The sequence below is a fragment of the Oryzias melastigma genome, unplaced genomic scaffold (assembly GCF_002922805.2).
Source record: "Oryzias melastigma strain HK-1 unplaced genomic scaffold, ASM292280v2 sc00323, whole genome shotgun sequence".
NCBI lineage: Eukaryota > Metazoa > Chordata > Actinopteri > Beloniformes > Adrianichthyidae > Oryzias > Oryzias melastigma.
In genome coordinates, this window is record NW_023416927.1 from 174965 (window position 1) to 186922 (window position 11958).

The 11958-nt window shown below is 40.6% G+C and overlaps 2 protein-coding genes across 2 annotated transcripts in view; both read right to left on the reverse strand.

Annotated features, from left to right (window-relative positions):
• ube2z (ubiquitin-conjugating enzyme E2Z) overlaps positions 1-8446 on the reverse strand; it is a 12046-nt gene extending 3600 nt beyond the window's left edge. The window contains exons 1-6 of the mRNA XM_024260786.2: positions 7576-8446; positions 4944-5016; positions 3791-3978; positions 1938-2049; positions 415-527; positions 249-339 (exon numbers count right to left, since the gene is read on the reverse strand). Coding sequence (XP_024116554.1) covers positions 249-339; positions 415-527; positions 1938-2049; positions 3791-3978; positions 4944-5016; positions 7576-8024 — 1026 coding nt within the window. The 5' untranslated portion in view covers positions 8025-8446. The remainder of the gene's footprint in view (positions 1-248; positions 340-414; positions 528-1937; positions 2050-3790; positions 3979-4943; positions 5017-7575) is intronic.
• A 2413-nt stretch (positions 8447-10859) lies between these two features.
• The window catches only part of atp5mc1 (ATP synthase membrane subunit c locus 1), a 6873-nt gene continuing 5774 nt past the window's right edge, over positions 10860-11958 (reverse strand). Inside the window, exon 5 of the mRNA XM_024260785.1 lies at positions 10860-11248. Within this exon, the coding sequence (XP_024116553.1) occupies positions 11134-11248 (115 nt within the window). The 3' untranslated portion in view covers positions 10860-11133. The remainder of the gene's footprint in view (positions 11249-11958) is intronic.

The following is an 11958-nucleotide window of genomic DNA, read 5'->3' on the forward strand; positions in this document are numbered from 1 at the left end:
GTTTTGGATTTCGGTCCCCTGGGTGATTGAGTTTGACACTCCTGGGTTATGGAGTAATGTGGGAATCCAGACTAGCTACGGTGTTTCTATCAGCTTAGTCATATCTGATGTAGAAAGTTGACGTAAAAGCACGTGACTGCTGAAAGTGTGGTCTCATCTCTGTAGCTCATGTGAAAACATCAAGCATTCAGATCAAAGGCGGGGCTAAACTTCATTTCCCAAATGGACGAGTCAGTCAGAATAGTCACCTGCATGTTCTGGCCCTGCAGGTGCAGCCTGTCTTTGCAGACGCCCTCGTAGAAGTCGTAATACTCCAGGAAGGATTTCTCCATCACGCTCCTGCAAACACACCGTGGGTCAAAGGTCAGAGGAAGAGGCAGACGTGAAGGAGGGAGGATGAAGGTCTGCTCTCACCAAAGAGCGTCAGGACAGGGAACTTTGCCCTCCAGCATGTCGCACACGGCCACCCTCATGGTTTCATGTCGGATGCACTCGTTGTAGTTCTTACTGTCGCCTGGGTGTCGCTCCTGAACACAACACGGCAACAATGAAGCAAACGGGCTCTGCTGCTGCCCTCACACCTCCTTCATGCAGGCCAACAACATGAACACAACAGAAACTAAACAGGCGGCAAACGTAAAGAAGCGTGGATCACCAAAGCACATCACATCAAACATGAAATAATGAGAAAGTCAGACGGAATAGGTCCATGACATGTGTCAAAGTCAAGGCCCGGGGGCCGGATCCGGCCCTCCAGATCATTTTATTTTATTGTTATTAATGACCCGATGTTATCTTAAGCTTATTTATAACTTCTAAAATTTTGACAAAATATATTTTTATAGAGAGTAAAATATTGAAAGTTATTTAAGGTTTAAGTTGATTTATTGTGGAATAATATTAAGAAGTTATGTTCAAAGTTACAGTTTTAAAGTTTTAAAAATGGGCATTCTGCAGTGTTTTGGACTATTTTGGCTTTTAATAAGATTTTTAGGCTATTTTGGAGTTTAGCTCATATTTCAGCTACATGCTAGCTGTTTTGGCTAATTTAGGATTTTCTTTTTCATTTTTTTTGGCTGTTTTGTAGTAGGTTAATATTTATATGCCACCTGTTTTGGCTAATAAAGGCTTTGTTTAAAAAAAAAGCTTTGGAATTTTTTGAAGTTTAGCTTTTTTCAGCTAGCGGTATTGGCTAACCCAAGTTTTTTGTGTTTGTTTTTTTAGGCTAATTTGGCATTTAGCCATTATTTTATCTGGGTATCAGCTTCAGTTATCAATTTCAGCATCTTCAGCCATCAGCACTAGCATTATCACAGGTAATGCTAGTAATGCATCTAATGCGTCTAGTTCATAATTATGTTAAAAAGTTACAGGTTTATAAATGTAGTTTTAAAGTGTTCAATAAATGTTATCCTGATCGACCTAAGATGTGTTCTGGATTTTGGCCCCTTGTGTGAGAATGAGTCCTTGACAGACGATTGTTAACATTCGTGTCTGTAAATGTCTGAAACACTCTTTAAAATATAGAAACAAATCAAATGTAGAAGAAAGACATGGAGACAATTCTGAGGCTTCACTTGATTATTTGAGTTGTTTAATGACCTTTTACAAGTGCGGTTAGAGTTAAAACAGCGGTTAATGCAACACAAACAGAACAGAAACTGCTTTCAAAAGGACTCTACACAGAATCACAGGATCATGTGACCTGTGTGGTCTCCAATTTGAACCTCATGGGAAAACCAATTCAACCATGCCCCCTAGTGGCTGTTTGTGGAATTCCCCCCCTTATTTTTACCTAAAAGTTTATTTTTCTCCTCATTTCAAACACCAACAATGCTCTGTGTTGCATCCCGTTTCATTGGCCAGTACGTCTGTGCACTCATTGCTACAGTCCCTGAGACGAAGCCTGAGCTAATCTGAAGGGCTGGGAACGTTACCTGCTCAAATCCTGGTTCATTGTGGTAGGGGTTCTCCGTCATCAGAGACTGAATGGATATGAGGACAGATGAGATGCTCTGAGCCGGACTCCAAGCTGGACCGGTCCAAGTCCTAAACACACACATTTAGAAAAGATTTCCTTCAAGCAAAAAACAGTTTTGGAAATGTGATGTAGAGTCTGATTTTGCTAAAGACCTCTTCTAAAATTTAGATCCATTTTATTCTCCGTTGCGTCTCTGCTCAGTTCCCCCTTGGCTTCCGGAGGAGTGGTTTATCGTCCCACCACTGTGTTTTCTACAGTGTTAACGATCGTAATTGCATGGCCAGGTGACCTTTAATATAAACCAACAGTTTGTAGGTTTTCATTTTGAGACTCTTTACTGTCAAACCCAGACCTGTTTCTCGGTCAGCGGATTGGAAATAGAACTTCAGTGTAAAGCCGGCATTGTGGAAGTACGGATGTCAGACGTGTTAATGTGTCTGACATGTGATGTGTTAAAGTTTGCATTGAATTAAAGGGAGAGTATGGCGTTTCTTTGTAGTTTTTGGATAAAAGTGATCTTTTATTTTAACACATAAGGTGGAAGATGAGAATCGATTTGACGGCTGCAGCGCAGAGCGAAACACCTGATGTGGTGGGCAGAGCGAAACGGAACGGAACTGTCTGTATTTTTTTAAATACTTGAGAAAAAAATATTTACAAGTACAAAGTAAGAGTGTATGGCTCTTATGTATTCCAACAAATTTGCAGAACTAGTTTTACCTACAAATAAATTGAACAACAGGAAGTACAAACACTTCAGTCTGCTATACATCTGTAAATAGAGAAAGTGCATTTCAATGGTCAGAACTAATGTTAAGACTTTAACTTAAATAGCAATGTAACAAGGGCGTGTTTTCATTCAAATAAATAAATATAATAATATGCAAAAGAAATGGGTTAATCTCAAAGTTAAAAAATAACCGTTTTGTTTTAAACTGATGTGGAAAATAAATGGTCATAGAAATGAGGTTTTCATAAACATAGACAGATGCTTGGATCTAACAGATTAAATTCAAGTGCACCTCTCTGATAGAATCAGGTGTACTTAGGCACCGTTTGTTTTCTCCACTAATTACTGATGTTCCTGCCCTTACAATAAATGTTTTTGTTACATCTGTGACAACACTTGCTGTCTTCATCTACTTTGGATAAACACCGACACATTTCAGACTTTTTTGCCAGCGACAGACCACCCTGCCATCCGCGTGCGTTTGTCGTCTGTGTTAGCGCAGGAACGTGTCTGTCTGTGTGTTTCTGTCTGTGTGCGTGATCATGCACTGTGACGGCAGCCCCCCCTCCCTTGCAAAGTCCAGCTTATAAAGCAGTGAGGCAGAGATGGAGAAATGCCTCGTCTTTGTGGGACACACTGTGTCAGCAGAAACTGTTCATATATGTGGCCCAAAGGAATCTGTGATTTCACTTGGATTTTATTTTAATTTTCATTCAAAAACATGTTGATTAGTTTGTTGGCAGAATTTATTCTTCCTGTTTTTATCAAATGACACATTAAAATTTCATTCTATGTTGTAAAAACAGTCCATTAAACATTTTTGGAGTTTCCGCAGAAAAAGAAAAAATCAAATTTTTCCAGACAGAATTTTCTGTTTTTTCTCTGTCTAGTGTGTGAATACAACATGAAAAAAGGACACAGTAAAGGGAGTGTCACATAGGTGAAGTTGTGCTGATTAAAATTATATTAAATAAGTAAGCAGGTAGTCTTTCAAATTGAAAATACAAATTCAAAAGTAGACAAAAATGAAGTTTTAGGCTCTAGGTTCCAGAGGGTTAAGCAGCAGAAAGTGGACTTACCCCAGGATGCTGAGGCACACCTTGCCGTTGCGGTAGAAGTTGGGGTTAAAGCGAACAGTGTTGTGTCCAGTGGTGATGAGCTTCACCCGTGGAGGGTGGATGGGGTAGTCCGGGGGGCAGCGGAACAGGAAAAGGAAGAAGCCGCCCTCGTAAGGTGTATCGAACGGTCCTGTGATCAGTGCGTGGATCTGAGGAGACAACATTCCAGATCCTTACTGAGCAACTTTCTGCTGCAACTACAGATCTGACTGCTACAACATGATCATCTCATAGCAGCATTAAGGTGATGTCAGGTCATGTCATCCATGGAGTCGAGGAAGCCAGACATCCTCCTATCCATGAGTCACAAGTTAAGTTTTCTGTTACCGTGGCAGCAAATTGTTAAATGAGTTTAAGTTCTTGATGGCGAGATTCAAGAAAAATGACCTAAAATATTTTGATCTCAAGGAAGAGAAATGAGGTTTGATTTTGTTTAAAAAATTAAAAAATATATGTTTACCAATCTAATTATCAGAAAATCTATGTTATTTGGAGTCATGTTAGAGCCATTTGATTTTCTGCTTTAAATTCTTCAATCTAGTCCTCCATTTGTTTACTTACTGTTTTTTATTTAAGTTTTCGACTGAGGTGTGTGACCATTTGGAATAAACCCAACTGCATTTTGTAACACACCTTGGCAAGATTTGACTTTTCTAAAATTTTAATTTTGCTTGTATTATTATGTGCTTTTTATGTTTGAATAAATCAAACATGACTGAAGCCTTCCAAAAATGAAACCAAGACAAAAGACCCCAATTGAAACAGTAAATTCACTTACATCTGTTCAGGCTCCAAATGTTTATGTGGGATGATGGCAAACAACAGATAAACAAAAGCTGGGATCATTTTTGAACTTATGAGGAACTATTGTTGAGGGGCAGTGGAATGCCCCACCCTTAAATATCACCCAATATGCTCCATCCTTAACGGGATCCCCCCTCAAACATCCGTTTCCTCAGTTTGATCCTGGATTGGTCTGATTTTGTTTTCAGCCTCAGAAAAACTTATATTTTCAAACAATGCTGCAGACTGACTTTATATATTTTAAAATGTGGAAATCCACCAGAGAACAAGAGTTAAACCTCCAGCTTCACTGGCTGGCTCTGCTCTTTACCTTGGTCATATCTTGAGGATCAGGAACCACAAACATGCCAGGAGGAGGTTCCTTGTAAATGGACATGATATCCCTGCAGACAGAGAGAACAATGAGAAGCAGTCCCAAAACTCTGCATCACCTGAGCAAAGCAAACAGGTACGACAGACATTTACAGCTCAGACACAGTGGGATGTGTCTGACATGGATCTGCATGAGGAGTTTGGTTCTTCACAGATCCAAAAATCAAGATTGGATAAACATTCAGGCTGATTGGACATTCACATAACCATCTATCCAGGACCACCAATGAAATGTGTCTGTAAAATTCAACCCAGTGTTACAGAAACTGCATTAAAACTTGCATCACAATATCTGCCAGTCAAAACAAAGTCGATGACTGTTTACATTTTTCTTACAGTTTAACCAACTTTCCTTTATGTTTAAAGTTTTACAAAAGTAACTTTCTTGAAAAACTAGGAATATTTCCTCTTTTTGTTTTATTTAACAGAAGAACATGAGATGTGGAATCAGAAGATCACTCAGAGAAAATCAAAGAGTGCACTAATGTTAGCTGCTTAGCTAACATATGCTAGCATTTACGTTTGAGATTTTTCACATACATACTGTATATCTGGATGAGAAAAGAAACTGGTCTGAGACTCAGAACTCTGTTGGTTTAAACTCCTTCTTCCTTGGGACAGATGTTTAAATTAATTAGATATTTAATGTGGATCAATGACATGTAACCCTAAAAAGATTCACTTTTACAAGTGTAATAACAACATTAGTTTGTAAGTTTCTTTTGATCTACTGTGGAGGTGTTCCCGGTACTCTTTAAAGGGGCCATACCATGAAAAATTTTAATTTTTGAGGTTTTAAATGCATTTAAGTTTTTTTAGGCCATCTTTGAGTTTAGCTAGCTACACGCTAGTTGTTTTGGCTAATTTAGGCTTTTCTGTTCTTTAGGCTGTTTTGGAATTTAGCTAATTTTTCAGCGACATGCTAGCCGTTTTGCTTAATTTAGGCCTTTCATTTTTAGTTTTTATAGGCTATTGTCGAGTTTAGCTAGCTACACGCTAGTTGTTTTAGCAAATTTTGGTCTTTTTTTTTTTTTTTTTAGGCTGTTTCGGATTTTGGCAAATATTTCAGCTTCATGCTAGCTTCTTCTTCTTCTTCTTCTTCTTTCACTTTCGGCTTATCCCTTTCGGGGTCACCACAGCGTAACAGCACCCTCTGTTTGGCATCAGTGATTTGGCAGAGTTTTTACGCCGGATGCCCTTCCTGACACAACCCTGTACTTGAGGGGCACAGGGACCCAGTTAGGCAGCAGCATCAAGGGGTCTTGGCTAAGGACCCAATCTGGGTGGGGATCAGTGGACAACCCTGGGAATCGAACCCAGCGCTCCTGAGTGTCAGCCCTTCACCTAGCCCACTGAGCCACCCAGCCACTAGCTTCATGCTAGCTGTTTTGGCTAATTTAGGCTTTTCAAATACTACATTTAAACACGTTTTTTTTGTTCAAAATTGTTCGATCGCAATGCATTGTGGTCTATATTTGCTAATCTACTGAGCATCGATGCAAGCTAGTTTTTCACAAAGACTTCTGGGAATTTCAAGTGCACTCGATTTTGGAATGAGTAGATTCAGACAGCACTAGAAAATGGCAAACACACTATATAGTGATTAGAGGAGGAATTCAGACACAACTTAAGTTATTTTTTTAGGCTATTTCAGAGTTTAGCTAATATTTCAGCTACAAACTAGCCGTTTTGGCTAATTTAAGCTCTTCTTTTTATTTTTTTTAGGTTATTTGAGTTTGTCTGATATTTTTAAACTAGCTGCATTAGCTAATTTAGACTTTTTCAGTTTTATATTTTTGAAGTTTAGGTATTTTTTCAGCTAAACGCTAGCTGTTTTGGCTAACCTAAGTTTTTTTGTTGTTGTTTGGCTAATGTTTTAGCTAAATATTTGAGCTTCAGCGTTTTCAGTCACCAGCTTCAGCGTTTTTAGCCATCATTTTCAGCTTATCAGCACTAGTATCTTCAGTGGCCAAATTCAGCTTACAGCATTCAAACTAGCATTATCGAAGGTAATGCTATACATATTGTTCATAATTACGTTTAAAAAAAGTTACGGTTTAAAAGTTGTAAAAATGTAGTTTTAGAGAGTTCAATAAATGTTTATCCTGTTCGACCTAAGGTGTGTTTTAGATTTTGTCCCCTAGTGCGAAAAGATGATATTTACTGAATTTAGTGCTGTGAGTCAGATTACCTTTGTTTATTCACCTCCCAACCCCCTCTTTAGGAAATGTCTGATAACTGAGTAAACAAAGTTTGTCTGTGTGGTCTGGAAACAAAACTCAAATAGAGCTGTGACAAACTTCCTGTAGACTTACTGGAATCTTTTCAAGTTAGAAACTTTTGCTTTCACTTTCTCAGTACCTGGGGGGAGGGTGGGGCATAACCATTTGACCTTTGACAGAACTAGCCAGCACTTAAAAAACACAACAGGTGAGATCAGAGTGAACTTTAGACCGGATCCAGGGTCATGTGGCTCCTGGGGGAGTCAGGTGAAGTGAGTGTCAGAGGATGAGGGGGGTTGCCCTCTGTTACTGCAGGTGTGTGGGTGACCTTTAACCCGCCCCGGTTACCTCTTTATCCTCAGGATGCACTGCTGCGAAGCCTTCTCGTTGTCCCAGTCTGTGCTCAGAGTCGGGTCCCAGGAAGTGGCGTGGATTTGGGACAGGAGGCCCCCTCCCGCTACCCCCAGCCCCACACCCGGCACGGGGGAGGATGCGTGCGCGATGGGAGACACGGCCACGACAGGTGGCGAGGAGCCGGGGGTAAAGGTGTCCCCGAAATTGGCGGCGGTGGGAGCCACTGCGGACATGGGGGCCACCACGGCCGTTAGGCCACTCTGCGCGACCGCGGCGGGGGGGAAGGAGGCCGAGGAGGTGCTGGGGTGACCCACGCTCGCTGCGAGAAGTCCCCCCGGCAGCGAGGTGGCCAAAGTCGGCAACGGCGAGGCTCCGCCGCCCTGTCCGGTAACGCCTAAGCCGAGCGAACCGACGCTGGACTCTTCCCCGACGCTGTCCGCCATGGCTAGCAAGCTTCCGTCAATCTGTCACCGTCGACTAATTTATAGAGCCGCACTTCACCGTCATTGACAGCCGAGCCCGAAGTCAGTCCAGCGCTTCCGGGTGGGATCAGAGAGCGGGCGAACGAAGCACAGGCGAGGCCGGAGAACGAGACGCTTCTTCCCACGACATGATGGCTATTCAGCGTTAGCTTCACCCAACATTTCCCGGGCCTCCTTGGGCAATTTAGACTTCAAAAAGACTTCACCGACCCCCTCCTTTCGGCCACCGAATCCGCCAAAGCTCCGCTCGTTGTCGCGTTTAGAAAACAGCCAAAGCAACCGGGTGACTTTACGGCGTTTTCAGCGACTCAACTCCAGGAACAGACCGCAACTTCGGGATTTTCTGTCTTGTCAAGTCATGGCCTCACCGGTCAACTTCCGGCCGGATTTTCAAAATAAACCTTATGTGTCCTGATTTTTCCACACACACACTTCCGGTGATAGAAATTCGGGTTATTTGTGGAAGTAAATTGTGAGGGACAGAGAAGTTAAAGCCCCAAAGGCTCAAATTACTCATCAGAAAATGGCTTTTAATGTTTAAGAACAGTAATAAATCAATATAAAAAACATCAACTTAATTACCAGATGTAACAATAATCACACCTGCCAGGCGCATTATTACAGCGCAGGGGTCGGCATCCTTTCAGTAAAAGAGCCATTTGGGCTAATTTTCTACTGATCAAAACCTATAATGAGCCACATAGTCTTACTTTAGCCTTTAAGAAAATATTATTACCATTCATGACCATACTGTTTTATAAAATAATAAATATGAATTGTATCTTTTTTTTGGCACAAACAAAAGTATGGCACGACCATACTGGTTGCGCAACAATGAAAAAAAAATATCAAATTGGTACAAAAAGCCCTGAAAAGAGGTTTTTTTTTTTATATAAATCATCTCGATGCAGCTCTGAACATGTAACCAATGTTGTGCAGCATATGAGCTTTTAACTCATAAAAGATCAAACTTTTTACCAAAGTTTTGCTTTTCATATAAAATCTGTTCATTCTGGAGGTAGAGTTGATCAAACAAGACGTCTTCAGGTCAACAGGATGTAAAAACCTACATAGTTTATCATCTATGTGAACCTCAGACATCAGTTTATAATCTAAATTAAATACGGAAAATGCTAATTAAGTACTCATTACTTTTAAAAATATCTTATGTTTCTTCAGCCAGAGAGCCACCATGGAGAGATAGAAGAGCCTATGTGGCTCTGGAGCCACAGGTTGCAGACCACTGGCCTAAACAGTTCACATTTTGTTTATGCTCTGAATTTTTCTAGGTTTCTAACTGGACTGTTGCCATGAACCAAAAGTAAAAGATAAACAGACGGGAAGGAAATGATTGCCTAAAAGCTTCACTTGTATTTACGATGTGGCAGTTAAAAAATACATTCAATTTCTCCATAGGCAGCATTCAGAGACACTTACCCACTTGTAACTTCTCTTTGGAGGAAGCAGTATTATGTTTAAAAAGAGCAAAACTCTTTCTTGTTCTTTGTTCAGTGAAGTGGTCCTTTGCATGCAGTTCTCCCTTGGGGGTCAAAGGTTGTAGGCTTACATTTGATCCTACATGGCTGCAGCATCATGACACTTGTTCTAATAAACTTTACAATCATTGGTATGTTTCTAATTTCATGGAGTAACACCGTTTATTTTTTTTAATTAGAATCATTAGTTAGAAAAAAGTCAATTAGATCCAGATTTTGGACTAAATGTGGCAAAAGATTCACAAAATTCTAATATTTTTTGAAGCATATGGATATGTGCTTGAGACTCATTGACTGTATATGAGAATTGGACTGAGTGACTCCTCCCCCTCGTGTTCCAAACAGGAAGTACATGCTGTACATCCAAGATGCCAATAATCCTATAATCTTCTAAACAATAAATTAACAGCCATTGGTCATTCTATTGGTCAGAATACACATTCTTGCTCTTATACCTTTAACATTTTCTTAATAATCCTTTTTTATTGTAAATTATTCAAATTATAAACTGACCAATCAGATATCTTGGTGAAAGTAGAAATAACCCAAACCAACTCTGACCAATCACTAATGCTCACTGATGACATGTGGCTCCAACATGGCTGCATCAGTATTGCAAAAAAATGTCAACTGAATTGACTAAATTGAATTGAAACAGGAGTAAGTTACTTTCAGAGTGATGTCACGCTCATTCAGTCCAGTTCTCATGTACAGTCAGTGATGTAGAGTATCGGTCTAAAAACGTTTTTTTTTCTTAAAGTCTTGCCTTTTGCAGGCTTCAGTTGAAATTAAGAGTGCCGTTCTCAATTTGTCCTGCCTGGATAAATAAAGGTTTAAATAAAAAATTCCCCAAAAGCTTAGCGACCAGTTTCTGGTTCAAGTCCAGACTAAACGGGCCCCAATGGTACATGCTTGACACTCAGCATAAAGAGTTAACTTCAACCACCAAACGGTTCCAGTTTTTTTTTTTTTTTTTACTCATTTTGCACCTGATGGGACAATTGACAATTCTTTAACTGATGCTGGGGGAAGGAAGACTCTTGGTCTCCAAGATCAACCCTCCAGCTGCAGCGCGAGCATCGCTCACACTGCAGTTTACAGAGAGAACTGGAAACACCTGATCCAGGTAATCAGCAGAAAGTACGAGAGAATGCAGGAAACCAGTGAGGTTGGTGTTTGAGTCTTAGAGTTTTGGAATATAACTTGAATTTTCCTGTTTTATTTACAAATGTTGGAGTTTGATAAACTGGCCTTGGTTAACGTACGTGATCAGACAGATGGACAAAGATCAGAGCAGAACTCTCGGTTATCAATTCTTTATTTAGGACAGCCTTCAAATGAAGAGAGTTTCACGTAAAGTTGAGAAAAACAAAAAGAGTGGGAACATAAAAATGTAGGATTGCAGGTTTGTTCATCTGATGGAAAAAATTCTCCTTGATTTTTGTGTTTCTGTGGGTTGGAATGGCCCGTCAAGCTCCGCTCGGACCTCCCGCTCTGGAACCGCCACCCTTTCTCCAGAACAAAGTGGGAGAGACGCCAACCGGAACGCGGTAAGGGGAGGTGTGGCTCTGCGTTTACATGGCGAACAGGATGAGGAACGCCACCATCAGACAGAAGAGACCCATAGCCTCAGACAGAGCAAAACCCAGGATGGCATAGGAGAAGAGCTGCTGCTTTAGGGAGGGGTTCCTGCAGGAGACCGAGGGGACACTGTTAGAATCCACAACACACTTCACTGCTGAAATAAACCAGGAGGTGGAAAACACATTCAGAGACGATCTCGTCATTTCACTGAACTTTAACACTTAAAACCTGCTGGGACCAGAGTTTAGAATCAGTACGAGAGCTGAGACGAGGAATTAGACGCTGGTGACTCACGCTCTCATGAACAAGGACAAAGCAAACAAGACAAAAATTAATAGGTGTAAAAATAGGAAAAATAATAGTCTAATAATAGTAGTACAACTTTAAGCTGGTTTACAGTGACAGTTAACTATGGCATTTTTTTATGTAAAAAAAAAAAAAGAGTTTCTAGTAGTGTTTTAATGGCGTTTTTAACCAAAATCCCACAACCTAAATGTCTTAAAAAGCCATGTTTCATGTTGATCTGAAGCCTCTGTTAAAATTTCCTCTGAGGGGGTGTGGCTTTTGGAGCAGACAGAGGGTGGTGGACTTTGTTATAAGGATGGAAATACAGAGAAGACATTTTTCCAGTAAAGACAGGAGCATGGGAGGGGGGCATTTAAATGAAGACATTGCAATCTGAAATAGATCAGTGACTGCAAAGTCATGGCTTGAGCATGGAGCTAAACAGATATAGATTGTTGGGATGAGGAGGATTCTGGTGGTGAGGAAGATGAAGAGGATAAGAACAGAGCAGAGGATCAAGTGATGGAAGA